The sequence below is a fragment of the Rattus norvegicus genome, chromosome 19 (assembly GCF_021556685.1).
Source record: "Rattus norvegicus strain SHRSP/BbbUtx chromosome 19, alternate assembly SHRSP_T2T, whole genome shotgun sequence".
Classification (NCBI taxonomy): Eukaryota; Metazoa; Chordata; class Mammalia; order Rodentia; family Muridae; genus Rattus; species Rattus norvegicus.
The window spans coordinates 44343255-44360265 of NC_141552.1; the positions used below are offsets into that span (position 1 = coordinate 44343255).

At 47.0% G+C, this 17011-nt stretch overlaps 1 protein-coding gene across 3 annotated transcripts in view; it reads right to left on the reverse strand.

The window, feature by feature from the left end:
* Positions 1-17011, reverse strand: part of Slc10a7 (solute carrier family 10, member 7) — a 224073-nt gene that overhangs the window by 11081 nt on the left and 195981 nt on the right. For 2 of the 3 annotated variants that reach the window (XR_015643306.1, NM_001010948.2), the window contains 1 exon segment: positions 16893-16966. The exons of the other annotated variant lie outside the window; for it this stretch is intronic. Coding sequence is in view for 1 of the 2 variants with exons in the window: in NM_001010948.2 (NP_001010948.1) it covers positions 16893-16966 (74 nt within the window). In the remaining variant the exon portion in view is untranslated. 3 annotated transcript variants of the gene reach the window in all.

The window sequence follows — 17011 nt, forward strand, 5'->3', positions numbered from 1 at the left end:
ACCCATTAATTAAAACCAATACCCCGATCAGGAGTTACAGTGAGTTTTCAGGGCCCATTCATCAAATCCCGCGCCTACTCAACTTTAGTGAAAGATAATTACGGCTGTCATCATTTGGAAAGCGCCATTGCTTGCTAAGAGCTACGGCTGAAGAACCTCAGCCAGCTCTCACTCGGTCCCTTGGAAGTAGGTGGCCACTTCCCACTGATGGGGAGGCGGGGGTTTAGTAAGTTCCTGCAGTTAAATAATGTGCCCGACCCATGCCTGTGGGTAAGGCAGAAGCGGACCAAGCCCAGATTTCTGTGGATGCTACTAAAGTAAACTTCATGGGGCATTTGCTGCCACTGGCTCAAGCCTGGAACTTCAGGGCCAACCCAGACATTGAGTTTTCGCTTTATGAAGAGAGGCCATGGGCTCGTCAGGACTTAGCTTGCATCTCCTCCACTGTAAAGGTGGCTCTGCTCCTGACTTAGCTCTGAGGGAGGACATACTAGGCAAATCCCATACTCCAGGATTGACTTCGGCATCATCCCTTTCTGTCTCTAACTCTTCTTCCTACACAGTACAGGATTGACTGTTTCAGAAAACACGTGAATATTCCCTCTATCCAAAAAGACAGTTTTAGATCAAACCTCAGTCACTCCTCTAGGCTTTGAGGCTAACGCATGCCCACCCTGCTCTGAGGAGCATGTTCATCTGATATGGCAGGGGGAAGACAGAGTGGACCCACAAACATGCAATCTGAGATGGTGGCTAAGTATCTGACTAGGGCTCTGAGGGTCTGAATGCATCGGTCTGAGGGTGGGAATACATAATCGAGAAACACTTAGCCAAGAGACGGCACATAGTCTACTGAGTCACTTTGAAGGTCACTCGCTGAACCCATATGACTTGTTCTCCTTCTGTGTGCTTTCTCAGTGAACCACTGAGTTTCGGAGGGAGCTGCTGGCAAACCTGGAACTCACCTGCTTCTCTCTTGTCATGGTTTTGCACTTTTCTTAGCTGTTCTCGGAAAAACCCACACATTCGGCGTCCCAGCATTTTGTGCTGTGAATACAAGAACACGCTACTCCTGCTCCTTAAAGTCTCTGCCTCTCCTGAGTCTCCTAGGACAGCTCATGCTTGCCCTCCAGATTCAACAGGTAAATCTCTACCATCATGGGCTTTAGAGGAGCAGTCACTGTTCGAGGAATATGGCTACTCTTTTCAAATAGTGATAAATGATGTCCCCTCACTACCACACAAGCCCATGTACACTCACGGTTCCCATACTGTCCCAGACAGAAGAGCCCCAGAGAGTGATGCTTATGAGCTTGATTTATCTAAGAACAAAGTTTCTAGAGCAGGAAACAATGCCATAGCAAGGCCTCACCACGATCTTGGAATTGGTTAGAACAGGTTTAGGCTGATCCTGAAGCACGCTCATTTTCAGGAACAATAGCTATTGTTTTACATAGGGGATTCATTCTCCGTTACTTATTATTTGTGCATGTGCAGGTGCATGCATATGTGGGGTTAAACTATACGTTGTACAGGTCTGTGTGGATGCTAGAGGCCAATCTTGGGTGTTGATCGTCAGGCATTGTCTACCTTGGCTTTTGACACAGGGTCTTTCCCTATTAGGATGCACTGGCTGGTCCATGAGCCCCAGGAATCTATCTTTCTCCAGCTCTCCAGTGCTGGGGTTACAAGCATTTGCTACCACAGACAACCTTTTAAATATTCTGGGAACTGAACACAGGTCTTATACCCAAACAGCAAGCACTTTACACACTGAGCTATCTCTGTAGACACAACTCATCATTCATTATGCCAGTGGCCTACACTGCTTGTGCAATATGGCGTTAAGAAGCCTGGGGCTGAGTTTCCAGGGACTAAGCCTCTACCCAAAGACTATACATGTACTGACCCTGGGCTCCAACCTCATAGGTAACAATGAATAGCCTAGTAAGGGCACCAGTGGAAAGGGAAGCCCTTGGTCCTGCCAAGACTGAACTCCCAGTGAACGTGATTGTTGGGGGGAGGGCGGTAATGGGGGGAGAATGGGGAGGGGAACACCCACATAGAAGGGGAGGGGGAGGGGCTAGGGGGATGTTGGCCTGGAAACCGGGAAAGGGAATAACAATCAAAATGTAAATAAGAAATACTCAAGTTAATAAAGATGGAGGGGAAAAAAAAGAAGCCTGGGGCTGGAGTCACTCCTGAGTTACAATCTTATTTCTACTGCCTGTTTGACCTTCATTGGGCAAGCTACTGAACTGTGTGGGTCAAGTCAAATGGTGCCACCAGAGAGAAAAACGGGTAAGGTTGAGCAGATTAGGGAACCCTGGCAGTTCTCATAATTGACTTGTGACCATGACACCCCATTAAGAGGACCATGACAACTGGCCACATAGCATAAAGTCCAGAGTTCTCCATGCTTATGAGGTATCTAGATGGGCCGGCTGGAGGGTTTAGCCAATGAACTTCGCTTCCGAGACATTTCTCCTGCCAATCTCTGGTCCACCCTGACTAAGTCGTATGCATCCACTTTCCCACCATGAATAAAGTTTGGACAAGCAAGGACTGTCTCTCTCATCAAGAACCATAGTGGGGGGAAGCCTCTGTTACCAATCCATGCCACCTGAGTCTCCTGTAGAGGGCTCCTCCTCACTCTGGACACTCACCCCTGAGCTAAGCTGGAATCCCCCTGGCCCTGGCTCTCAACAGCCTACGGCCACCATTCTCAACTCCTCAAGGTTCCCAGCAGCATTGAGGTGCTCTGGAGTTTGGAAAGCACAGCTCAGCCCCAGTCTGCACCAGACTGGGACAACTATCTTAGGCTGCGCTTTGCCTCCCCTGAGCAGGTATCAGGGTGCTGTGAGCCAACACTCCAATGGCAGAGAGCTCCTGTGTTTGTCTCCTTGAGCGGCTCCCAGCACCCCAGTGGCAAGACAGAATGCAGACCCTGCAGACCGACAAGCCGTTCCACATCAGTAAGATGAACCTAATCTCTTCCTTGCACCTAACTATAAGGAGGTAGTAAGATGATACACAACGGTTCACATTTATCTGTTATGTCCCAGACACTGTTCAGATGCAGTGACAGATGGACAGATGCCCTCAGGGAGCCAGAGGTCCTCCCCATTTAGCAGGTTGCAATGCACAGGGTACCAGGCCAAACAGGCAATCAGCAAGTTCCACGTATCATGTCAATGCAATGGCAGCATACACAGATGACTGGGAAAAAGTGGACCCCTAAAGTGAAGAGAGTTCGGTTGTTCTAATTTGTCTCCCTTTTAGAGGCTATAAAAGAAACGCTACGCATGTCAGGGTGGGTGGGCACTGCTTGACTTGGCTGTCCGTCAGAGGCATTGGAGGGAGGGTAAGTGTTTTTTTCTAGGTGGTGTATAATCTGCATGGATCCCAGAATTCCATTCTGGCACCACTCTGGGCTTTTCCCAAACTATTCTGGAAAGTTCCAAGGTTGACCAGTCAAACTTTTTCAGAGGTTCTTAGGAAAGGGAACAAGATGACACAGACTGTATGAACTCTTTAATGGCTTCCTTATCTAAATGGTGGGCTTTCTGCTCCGATGCCCTGAGCATTCTAACATGCAGGCTGGGTATATCCTTGCCTTGGGTTTGTGTTTTACCAGCTTGCCTTCTCTGTCTGCCATTCCACCTACGAGTGAAAACTTCTGTCCTGTTATCACTGGTGTGGACCACCACAGTATATGAGTGTCAGAACGTAATGGAGACCAGAGGAAAGTGTTTTTATCCTTCTATACAATAAGGCACCCCAGATGAAGTCCAGTGAGACAGAAGTCTTACAGCTTCCCTCAGCATCACCGGACTCTGGGTAAGGCTCGCAAACCCCGTCTCTAAAGAGAGAGATTATCTTGCATCAGTCTAATCGATACTCAGAAAGAGAACAGGACCTTCCATCCCGACGCCTGAGTTACACCCGTAGTTCCCTGTGGTGGACCTCACAGAAAAGGGGACAAAGGAGATGTCAGCCGAGCAGACCACGCCCGACGGGCCCAGACAGTCTGCAATCCTTGAGGCCCACAGAGCACTCCTGCTCCATCTCTGCCTGTGCAGTAGGAGGCTGTAAGCCACTCTGAGTCTCCCCTCAGTGCAGGCTGGAGCCACTGCGTTCTTCCACCCAGACTCTGAGGAGAAATCTCCTATAAGTTGGTCCTTCCTTCATACTTCAAAAGTAAAATTAAAAACAGGTTCCTTTGCCGTAAATGAACAGAATGGAAGAAAATGAACGAGCGGTGAGTTATGAATGGACTCGAAGGGCACAATGGAGAAGTGGTTTTTCTAGCAATGAAGACCTTGAGAGTGAAGAGGAAACGGGCTTCACACACAGCGTGTAGCCCTTGTCTGCTGGCCGGGCAGCACAGTGAGAACAGTGTTTGTTTGAGGCCCCGTTCTGAGAGCACACATCTGTCAGCTTGTCCAGACTGAGTGAACTACTACCATCCTCACAGTCCAGACGGAAGTGAGGCAGAGGAAAACACTGGCCCAGGCCACAGGCAGACGTAGGGTACAGGCGGGATTCGAACACGGGTACACTGGCTCCACAGCCTGTGCTCTCTGTCAGCTTAACGGGCAACTTGCTCGGGGCCTTAGGTGCCCGAAACAGGGATCTGTGACAAAACACACACACAGAAAATGGAGGCGAAAGCCCAAGGAAGAGAATGTTTACACAGAACAGCCTGACAGGAAAGGGCTCCTCTGTGAACAGCAGCACTTAAGGCTGGTGGCTTTTACTTTGATCCAAAGTTGTTTGATGACCATTTTCAGCCCATTAGGAAAATTAAAGATAGCCTTTCTGCCTCCGTGCCTGGATGCACTCCTACTGCTCTGTGAGACGTTCTATGCAAATAAAGATGCCAGAAAAGCCCAGAAAAGCAGCTGGTGTTAGAGACAGGTACACTGTGACTGGAAACCACGTTTAATGGATGGCCTGGGCCGGCGAGGAAACATTTAATTCTGGGGACGGAAGGTCTTAGCAGCAGCAGATGAGGGAGCCCTCACTTGACAGAGCGGCGGAAACAGTTACCTAGGAATTCAGGACTGAACTGGATTGCTGAGTCACAGAGCCGGTCTTCAAACACTGGCTGTAACTTCCACGAGGGGCAACCATGTTTGTAGGGACTGCTTGTTAAAAGTAGGAGGTCACTTCCTTCCTTTTCTACGCTGAGGAGAAAATTTTTGCTAATGGTCATGCTCATAAGATGTGACAACAGTACACAGAGCAAGGACTTTATATGGTAAAAATAGCAAAAGTAAGATCACACTTAACATGGTCACCACACAGGAAAGGCTCCGTCTGATCAGTGTGGGGCCCTTGCTTCACTCAGCAGAACTTTAGAAATAAATTTTATTCTCATCTCCTCTGTGTGAGTGCTTTGCCTGCGTGCGTGCCTGTGTACTATATGCAGTGCTTGAGGAGGCCCGAAGAGGGAGGTGGAGCTTCAGTGACTAGAGTTGCAGATGCTGGTGAGCCACGCAGGTGCTGGGAATTGAACCTGCGTCCTCTGCAAGAGCAGCCAGTGCTGTCTGTCAATCGCTGAGCCGTCTGTCCAGGCCCCCAGACAACGTTGAAGATATGCTTTACTTCTATTAACAACAACAACAACAGCAAAACAGTCGCTCTTGTCACACGTGACACAAAACAGAAGCTGATGCTGTGATGTGAACATTCACTGACTGTGTCACCTCTAACATGTAAGTGTAGTGTTCTCTAAACCACTGTGTTGCACTGACAGTGGGAACTTCAGGAAGGCATTCAATACTAGTTAAATGGTAGACATGTGTAAGCCGTGACCCTCATTAACCAGCCTAAGCACACACTTGGTTTTTGCCATGGCTTTCAGTCATCTTCTAGCAGAGATTTTCTTCTTCATGGCACTGTTCATGATAAACAAAAATGTCAGAGGCAACAGTGCCTGACACACCCGAACAAGACGGTCTTGATGGGGAGAGTTAACTTCAGTTATTTGTCTTCAGATCCACTTCTCTGAAAAAGGCTGACTCTGTGGGGCCAGGGGAATGAATCAGTGGCTAGCTTGGCCCCCACAGGCCCATCTATTTGAATGCTTGGTCATTATAGAGGGGCACCATTTGAAAAGGATTAGGGGGTGTGATCTTGTTGGAGTAGGCGGGCCTTGTTGGAGGAAGTGTGTCACGGGGGTGGGGGGCTCGAGCTTTGGGGTTTCAAAGGCCTATGCCAGGCCCAGTTGTCTTTCTGCTACTTCCTGTGGATCAGGATGCAAAGCTCTCAGTTTCTTCTTCAGCACCTTGTCTGCTTGCAGGCCGCCATGCTCCCTACCATGATGATAATGGACTAAACTGAAACTGTAAGCCAGCCCCGCCTGATGCTTTCCTTTGTAAGGGTTGCCTTCGTCATTGTGTCTTCACATCAACAAACAATGACTAAGATACTGCTCTTAGAGGACTGGAGTTCAGTGTCCAGTACCCACATCAGGTGGCTTGCAAGACTGCAACTCTAGCTCCAGGAGATCCAATGGCTTCTTCTGGCTTCCACAGGCAGCCCTCACACCTACGACACACATGTACCCAATATACAAACATACACAAATAAAAAATATTAAAGAAAGAAAAGGCATGTACACAACTAAAAATAAAAAAAAACAAACAAACTAGAATTGGATTCCTGTGTTTGAGGGGTGAGCTATTTGGCCCCTCACAGCTTTCTACTCGGACAATGAAGTCGTGAGTACTGTGCAAGGTTGTAATGAATATTAGCCGAGATAATGAGGCAAGTTAACCCAGTACAGCGCCCTGCAAGGAGTAGATACCAAATGATTGCCAGGCCCATCCTCCAGTGTCTCAAGGAATCTCCACATCTTCTTTCTGACAATGTTTAACTCTGCTCTGAGAGTACAGGCTTGCACACTTGCATGCATGTGTGTCTGGTTAGTGCATTTCACAGCTGTTCTCTTGCACACTTGCATGCATGTGTCTGGTCAAGTACACATCTGTTTTCTTACCAACACAACTACACCTCTCTACTCTCTGGGTACTGTTAGTCCTCCGAGCTCTCTCCCCTCTTGCTGTCCACTGTGAGTCTTCATCCTGCTCAGCAGCCTGAGACGGCATCTTCAGGGTTAAAGCTCTGACCAGAGGTCCAAACTCCACCAGATGTGGAAAGAACCACAGGCTTCTCATGCCTGAAGCCAAATCCCTTCTCTCTGTTATCAACTCCCTTTTCTCCCATAAAACCCACTCTTCTGCATCCCTCCCTAATGGAATAAACCCTTGTGGCTCCTCAGGCTGCTGGTCCCTGCTCTCTCCTGCAAACGCATCACCTTGCCCAGTGTGACGGTATTTTTGGTTGCCAATTTGACTACATCTGGCATGAACTACAAACCAGAAATGGAAGCCACACCTGTGAGAGTGTTTTTGTTTGGTTGGTTTGAAGTGTGTAAATGCACTTCTAGTCTGGACTTCTGAGATAGGAAGACACACACCTTTGATCGGGCCATACCTTCTGCCTATTTAAAGACACGGAAGAAGCTGTTGCTCTTTGCCTGCTTGCTAGCAAGTTCACTCCTTCACTGGCATTAGAACCCACTTCTTTGAGATTGTGGTGCATAGTGAAGAGCAGCTGAGACATCAGACTCATGGACTGAGCAACTTCTGGATTCCTGGGCTTTCTGTTCATAGATAGCCATTGTTGCTGGACTCCAGCCTGCAAGTCATTCTACTGAAACCCCATTATATTCCCTCTGTAAGTTCTGTTTCTCTAGAGAAGCTGGACCAATCACCTAGCAGTTCTCATGAGTCTGTTTGTCCGCTGTTATTGATCTCTGTCTTACTGATCTTCCCAGGACTCCATGGTGTATCCTGGCCAACAGTGTCCAAAGAAACCATTCAAACTGGAAGATTCATCTTCCTTACCAGTCTATCCAGAGCCCTCCAGTGGCTGCCCCTCTCATCTGGATAAAAAGACAAGTCCTCATGAGAGCAGTGAGGCCGAGTCTGGCTGTCATTGGAGGGTCTTGGTATAGCAGTTTTAACCTCATTGCTTTCCTTCTTTCCCACCCCAATTATGTTCGCCAAAAAATGTCGTGTGCTTCTCTCCCACATGGCCCTGCCCCATGCCTGGATCCCTAGCCATCCATCAATGTGGCTGGGAATCCATGGGATTCCTCCTTCCCTCAGGTGCTTGAGTCACTGTGTCCTTGGAGTCAGAAACCTTCACCGATGTCCTCCTGTGCTCTGCTGTACTGATGCTATCAAAGGGGCTGTCGGGAAGTCCTCACTGGAATGGAAACTGGAGAAGGGCCAGCATTTTATGTTTGTTCACTGCTGAACCCTGGGGCCGAGAGAGGGCTCACAATAGAGGCACAAGTGTGTGTGTGTGTGTGTGTGTGTGTGTGTGTGTATGTGTGTGTGTGTGTGTGTGTGTGTGTGCATGGCTGTGTGTGCCTGTGTGAGATATGCACTCTCTGCTCCCTGGTCTGTCCACCACTGCCATGGCCTCCTTATCATTACAGCCTTTCCCCTTGGTTCTTGAGTTGCTTCTGTCATGGTGTTTATCAAAAAAAAAACAGAAAAGAAACTGGTGTGGCTGCCACCTCCCTAGCACCCAGTTACAAGTGAGGTGGTCCATTGAGCCTTTTTGCTCTGGATCTCGGACCTCGGTCTTCATGCTTCAGCACCAAGCTGCTGACTGAGCCATGTCCTCAACTGCCAGAGTGACTTGTCTTAGTGACTTCTCTTTGGCTAGCATCTCACAAAGCACGCCAGTAGGCAGGGCCCACACAGTCTGTGCCTCAGTGGCTTCATGTGGCCCAGCCATCTTTTCAGTTGTGTCTTGTTTTCTATCTCCTTCTAGCCTGTTTTGTTGAAGGCCTACTATGTGCCCTGCCGCCGTTTAAGCACTGGGTATCTGACGTCCATCCTGTGCCCGTGGATGGGGCTGTAGCTGGGATGGTTAGGGGATGTGTGGGGTGACAGTTGGGGAACTTTGGCTTCTTTAATAAAAAATATAGAAATATTGTAAGAATGTGTTTTCGCTTTCATCCCAGCTGTAGGGATGTGGGGCTGCTCTGGCCTGGCCTCAGCAGCTGACTATGATTTGCCCTGTGCTCTAGCAGAGGTGTGTTTTTGTCAGCTGTAGATAATGTCTGTCATTTTGTGACATTTGGAATTCTGAGGACTTTCCAGAGAGTATATAAATGCTGAGACCCCGATAGGCAGGAAAGGGTGGGTGGTTCTTGGTCGTTTATGGAAGTTGGTTGCTGCTCATTAGTAGTCATGCTTAAAGAAGAAACAAGAACTTAGATCAGAGATCTCTGTCTCCCCTGTCCTTTCTCTTCTATCTAGTGATAGATAGGGTGATAAAGGGTAAAGGGTGGGAAAGGAAGAACCCACAAGGCAACAAAGGCCAGCTACAAGCAAAGTAGAAAGCAGGAGGAAAATCAATTATTCGACTCAAGATCAATCAATCTTTCTCTCTCTCTCTCTCTCCCCTTTCCCTCTCGTCTATCTAGTGATGGGGTGAAACGGGGAGGTGGGGGAAGAGGAACAAAGTTCCGAAGGCCAAAGGCAGGCTACAGATGTGTGTGCCCTTTGCCCCCAGCTGCAGGCTCAGTTTCCTCTCCACTGTAAAGCAAGCGCTGGCTGTCACTAAACACAGGCTCCATGGCTCATAGTGTCTGCCTCAATTAAGGGAACGTCAGGGAAGAGACAAGAGCAAATAAATAATTGGAGATGTAGCTCTGAAAGGAGGGCTGTTCCTCGCCTGCCTCTTTGCAAGTTGAGATGGAGAGCTGTAACTCCGGGGTGACATTCTTCACTTCTGACACGGTGAGCAGGGCTGTTCTGTGATGCACATTTTAGTATCGCTGGAGGCAAACTTTCTCAATATTAATAAACACGATAAACAAACCCCTCTGTAACTCACAGAGAATGCACTGGTGAGGAGGGAGGCTTGGGACGTGGGTTCCAGGATGTGGCGATGACCTCACTAGAAAGGTTAGAAAGGATGTGTGGGAGGCCGAGTTGGTGTCCCTCAGTTCTTAGGGAATGCGCCTTTCTGCTGTCGGCCAATGAGTTCAACTTATCTCTTTGCAGTTGACTATGGAAATAAAAGCTCGTGTCATGAAGAACTGATATTACATAGCAACAAGGACTGTCTCCCTTTCTTTCTTCCTTCCTTTCTCCATTCTGTCCACCTGTCTGTCCATCCATCTGCCCATCCATCCGTCTGTCTGTCTGTCAGTCTTTCTTTCCTTTCTTTGGCTTCATTTATTCATTGGAACCAATGAGTTTAATTAGATTACTTACAGGAACAAGAACGAGGGCTTACTTGGAGGAAAAGGGATGTCGCACCAGAGGCTGCACACTGAGAAAAAGAATCTCTCCCTCACCCAGTAAGTGTGAGGCCTCAGGAGCCACCCAACCCCATCTGAAGAAATAGTCTTAATTTTAATTTAGAGAAGCCTTTGACTGTTCCATTTTCACTCTCTTATTAATTAGGCTATACAAACTTTGATACTTCTGCTTTTCTTAGGAAAACTATACTTAGGGCAAGGAAACCTGAAAGTTTCAGCTGAGACCATTTAAAAATACATTTTATGGACAGAACCCCCTTGCCAGGCTAGACCTCACTTGCAAAACATTAGGCAGTGACACATCTGAAAATCCCAGTTCTCACATATTTCTCTGGGGGCCACTGCTCCCTGCAGGGGTAATGGGAGCAAAGCCACTTTCTTCACAGGAGAAGTTGTATTTAATTTTTTTTTTGAACAACTGGTGTAAACTGAAAAGAAGATAATTAGCCTATCTCAGTATCTTCCTGTGAGCAGGTATCTTAACGCACGCAAAATGTTTTATTTCAGACTAACAATGGGGAACAGTATCTAACCTAAGGTGGCACTGTACAGTCAACTGGTGGCTGTCTGGCCACTGAGCTAAAGGGGACAACTGCAAGTAGGACCCTGCTCTGGTGAAAGATTATGCAGGTGACTGAGTCAAAGATGCCCCCAGAGGACTTTAAGACTCAGCAGGAGAAGAGAGACCACAGCTGTAACCCAAACCTAGTTCTGTCCTTCCTGACACTCTCGGGAGCCTGCAGGAGCTGACAGCCAGTCAGATCAGGCTGCCGACAATCTGCAGTCTCAGGCAGGCACAGACCCTCCCGAGGAGTGACCCCCAAACCAGGTGTGGGTCAAGCTCTGGCATTGTCAATGGCTTCGTGTGCAGGCTGTGGGACCTGCTTGATTCTTAAGCAGGCAGGGTTTCTAAAGTTTTAGGCTGTCCACAGGGATATCAATGGTGGCCCACCTATGATCATTATCACGCAAAGTAGCAAGGTAGTAATTGCACCAATCCAATCCTCTTTCTGAGTTCATTATGCTAATTAGCAAGGTCTTCTTCTGGGTTTCCATCTCAGCAGTCTGTTCTCAGAGGCTCAGTGGCTGTAGCTGGTGAGGTGGGACTGCCGACTGCAGTCCCTCCTGAAAGGGAAGATGGCTGGTCTGGGCCCATGTGAGAGGCTAGAGAGAGAGCTTAGCCTTATGAGCGCTTGCTGATCAAGTGTGAGCAGCAGAGCTGGGGTCCCAGGACCCACATTAGGTGGCTGTCAATGCCTGCAACTCCAGCTTTGCGGGACACTACATCCTCTGGCTTCTGTGGGTGCCTGTACACACGTGCATACATACACTTACAAGGGCACACACATGGAGATACGCGCACATAATAAAGAAGACCCACTTGAAAATAGTATGTTTTCCACTATAATAAAGAAAAACCAGAGATGAGTGTCAGATCATAACTGGGCCACATGGAAATAATGGTTTTTTAAAAAGAATAATTAGAAATGTTAAGCATTCTGAAAATGTCTTATAAGGGGAATGTATTCATAACTTTCTTGATAAATAATTAATAAAACAATTCAAATCCACGCCACAGTCTTATACGTACAATACCCAGGACCAGCGTCTGTTAATTATGTGATCTGAGCTGAGTTAAATTATGTTCTCTTTTGTCATATGCAAAATAAGCCGGTAGTTACAGACCCTCAAGTGATGCCCCGTTCCACGGCAGTTCAATGACTCTCAAGTGATGCCCCGTTCTGAGGCAGTTCAAACGACCCTCGTGTAGCAAACAGAATCATAGTTAGGCTGGGGGAAAGAGGCTACCAGATCTGCAGAGTTCTGTGATTTTGACTTCTGTCTTAGGAAAGGGATCAGACTGTTGTTCACGTTTTCAGTTCTTCACCATGTTGAAAAGCTTCCGATTAAACTTGAATATAAAAGATCGCTTTGTGATTTTATTTCTCTTAAGCATTCTTAATGTGACAGTGTGAGGATTAGAAAAAAAACCTTTGTGTGTTGGAGATGCATAGGGGTGTGTGTTGGGGGAGGAGGCATACCATTGAGCACAGGTAAAGTAAGAGAGTGACCTTTGATAACTGTCCTGACAGCTAGCTCTGGAGCTCCTGGGGGTGGGGTGGGGCAGGGGAGTCCTCCAGTTTCCACCTCCCACCTCAGCACAGGAGTCCTGGATTCCAGATGCACACCACACTAGGCAGCTTCACATGGCTTCTGGGGATTCAAACCCAGGTCCTCAATTGCGTAAGGCATGGGCTTTATTGAGGCATCTTCACAGCCCCGATAGGGCATTTATTAACCTTTTCCGGCAGCTACAGCTGCAAGAGTGAGACACCGTTCTTTTGAAGAACTTTCCCTTGGACCCCTAAGAGGAAGATTTTTTTTATAGAGGGAAACATCAACAACAGACCTACGGAAACTGAAAGTTGGAAGAACTAGACACCGTGTGTACTTCTCACTGTGGCAATGGTTCCCCAGCTGCATGGTTTGTTCAGCTCTTACTGAGAGCCAGAATTGTTACTCAGCACTGGGAGCAGGGAGCTAGTATAGAATCCCGCCTGGGCTCTCCCCACCCTCTCCTGAATCCTAAAAGCTTCCTTCTTTTAGCTTCCAGCTATTACCTTCTTACCACTGCTCGGCAGGGGTCAGACTCTGAATGTAGTATGGGTGAGGCGGGCTGCCCCGGTTTGCCTTTCTGCACAAGTGGCATTTATAAGCCATTGATAATGAAATAGTTTCTATTTTAAACAAAGCACATTCAGTTCAGGAATGCTTTTACAAAGACGAAAAAAAATTGGGACTACCATTATTGACTGTGAATAGCTGATCTGGTCTGAGATGATATCCTTTTATTTTGCTATTTAAATTACAAACTGTTAAGATGCGTAAGGACTTAAGGACCTCAAACATCCTGACCCATTCTCAGGTGTAGCTAGAAAAGTTTTCGACACATGCTGAAACTCTAGAAAAGCCAAGCGATTTAAATCCCCGAGAGAAAAAGATAAATAAAAGTAAAATGCCAACTCCAGAGGACATTTGGGATCTAATCTCTTTCTTGATGAAATCTATTGACTGTGCACTGAGCCGTTCCTAGCTTGAGCTGCTCTTCAATCTCTGCTATGTAAAACACCTTCTCGTTATTACACTAACATCACCATCAAACTGAAGAATAACCAGTGAGAGTTCCTGGCTTCTATGGCAACCCACAGCAAGGGCTGCCATCCTGAAATTGCCTCCGACCCCAGCTGGAGCTGGAGGAGCGCGGCAAACAAGCCCTGTGGTGGTGTCTCAGACGAAGCACAGGGATAGCTCTGCGCTTCCTCAGGCTTCCTTCCTTAGTGAACCAGCTCCAGGGAACGGCATCACGTCAGGTTTTCCAGATGGATTATGTGAGGCCATAGCTCAATGTCATTTCCAATAGGAAGCCTCATAATTAAAGGTCAAATAGTCACTTCATCTGCAATCAATCAATAGAAAAAGTACTAATACGGAGAACTAATCAATCAATGGCAAATGCGCTAATAAAAGCAATGAATCAAATACAGCACGTGTGTAGATGGGAGCACATGGGAGAGACCAAGACAGGGCGAGGTGAGAACAATAAAATAAACCGAAGGTGAGCATAGGCATGAGGGGACTGAGGAGGCTTCCCAATCCGCACCAGTCACATGGGTACCACGTGGCCTGAACGGGTTATTCTTAAATACGAACTGGGTAGAGTCATAAACTATAATTTCTAAATTTCCTTTAATATATTTTACTTGAGATGTGTGTGTGTGTGTGTGTGTGTGTGTGTGAATGTAAAATCACTGGGAGAAATATTATGACAGCATTTGACACAGGAGAAGATGTATTTCTAAAGTGCCAAGCAGCTATATTATAATTTGTTGTATTTCATCTTTGTGTGTAAAAACAAAAACAAAAAAATTTCTGGGTGATATTATGTGAAATTTCCTTCTACTTTCTGAAATGTGATTTTCTTTTTTCCCACTCTGAATGTGATGTTCTTCCAAAACAAAACATTTCCATCTGGACAATGACTGGCCTGCAGCTGGGGTCACTGTGGTCACTGCAAACAAAGACATATCCCCCCCCCCCCCAGCCCCTGGTAGGACATCAGGACTCCAGGAGAAGGCTTGTGAACATGGGCACAGTGAGCAGACTTACTGGGTTTCCGAGTCTACTCCAGCAGTCAGCCCCTGGTGTGTGCGGAGATAAGGGTGCTTTGTCTGAGATAACGAGAAACAGTGAGCTGCACGAGGGGACCAGAGCGACCTGAATCAGGGCAAGGATTGGCAGAATCCATGACCTGGAAGCAGAAGGCTCTCACCTTAGACCTCAAGAGCCTGAGGCCCAGCCAGGTATTTAGGGCTTTTAGCTCTCAGAGAGCTTAGGCCCATCAGAGTATAAGACAGCTAAGGATTTACACTGTGTGGTCCCTGGGTACCACAGTGTGCTACCATCAGTGTGTGGTCGTAGCTACCACAGTATGTCACAATACGGTTACTATCACTGGAAGAGCCAAGTATATACTTCTTAGGCGAACTCTTTACAAGCAAACAGAAATCCAAGCTCATCCAGCCCTTTTAGCAAAACAACTACTTCTGCAAATCAGCTTTCAGAAAGCATAAAGGGCAGAGTATGTCCCCGGGAGTAAGAGAAGGGAAGAGATTCTGGATGTGAATGGATTTGCTTATAAAAATAGAAAGACCAAGAATGGTGGCACGTGCCTTTAATCCCAGCACTCAGGATCTCTGTGAGTTCGAGGCCAGCCTGGCCTTCAGATTGAGTTCCAGAACAGCCAGGAATATACAGAGAAATCCTGTCTTGAAAAACCAAAAACCAAACATACCTGTCCCCAATTAAACCTGGGTGTGCTTCCTGTAGAAGGTTCATCTAGCTGTGTGTGCTCAGGAGAGGGTCAGAGAGGACAGAAATCATCATCCACTTTGGTTTTCCAGTCCACAGCAAGTCCCAAGAAGGCTCGGGGTTAATTGCCCACTGCAGACGGGCCAGGATGCGTACAAGACAGCCGTGGTCAACATGTGCTTTATCTAGGACTAGGCCTCATCTGAGCCCCTCTCACCTCCTGACCTTTGGGTACAGCTCTTGGGTTTATAAGCGTGGCATATCCTACATGGTGTCTATAACAATATGTGGGGCAGAGATGCTTTCTTTCAGCTAGTCCAGGACGTCTATGACAGGGTCATGTGATTGGAACCCTGGCATAACACATTTAAACTAATGGCATTAATAGGGCTACCAGCACTGTTATGGAGGCCACTGAGCGCTGGGCAGCTGAGCCAGCTGTGGGATGAGTCCTCAGACAGTCTCTAGAAACCTCTGTGGAGCGCAGTGACTGTCCACATTCTGTCAGGGACTGGTCATCCACCAAGGACTCTGCTGAGGACTTAGCAAAGCTTGCAAGTTTTACAGTAATACCCAGAGTAGTCATTAACCCATTTTACAGATGCAAAGTTCAGGGAATTAACGCCAAGTGCATCATCGGGATTGGAATGCAGACCCCAAAGCTCTTTCCTTAGGTCTGGTGACTACAGAGACTTAGGAACTACTCTTTGAAGGATGCGTCTCACTTTGAAATTAGTTTCCAAACTTAATAAAACTGGCAAAGACTCCATCAGAGAGCTTTACTTATAATTTATAAAAACATGAGAATCTATCCAGGTTTTTTGATTGACGAAGGAATGTTTATAGTGTGAGCAAATTCAAAGCAACATTATGGTTCCTCATTCTCTCAAGTGAGTCACACTTCAAATGTGCAGGGATTTTCAATTCGAGTTTTTATGCAATGCCCCGACAACTCAGAGTTTACAAACGAGTGCCCGATTACTTCCTGAGTTTTAACAACACAGGTTCTAGATGTCACTGAGGTCACTGGGATAATGCAGTAAGTTGGATAAGCCAAGGAAGACATTAGCACTCTTCTTCTCAATGTTTTCCTTTAAATAAATACTACTTCCTTTTTATCACTGTCAATACAATCGAGTCACCATAGCTAAATTGCCATTGTAGAAAACACTATAATATTAAGAACTGAGGTTCACACTAACATCAGTCACCAAACTACAGTAACAGTGAGCTCCCCGAAAAAGCAAATATTTTTCAGGGGCAACTCGAGAGCCATGCAAAGAAAGGTTTTGCCAACTGCGTTTTCAGAAACGGTCTCTGAGGCCATCCACCTTAGGCTAGCATTCTGCACTGTCTCCGAGACCAACCACCTTAGGCTAGCATTCTGCACTGTCTCCAAGGCCAACCACCTTAGGCTAGCATTCTGCACTGGTCACTTTTCACCATGTAGAAAACGTGACTACAAACTAAGCTAAGCCCTGTATTATTAATTAGGCCCTCGGAAATTGGTTTGATCAAATATCAGACTGCATATCAATGGGTCTCTGCCCTTGGCTGCTGTTCTTGGTCTAAATGAATGGGCAGTCCTGTCCATTTAACTTGAGCAGTTTCTGAATTTCACACTTATTTAGGGTAGTAGGAGTTTTTAACTTGGTGAGTCACTTACCCAAGGTGAGGGACTTGTGTGTAGAGCAGAAGATGATAGCCACTGTGTCTGCTGGTGTGAACCCCGAGTTATTCCTGGGGGGAGAGGGGGAGGAGTTTTACAAATACGTGTATGAAAAG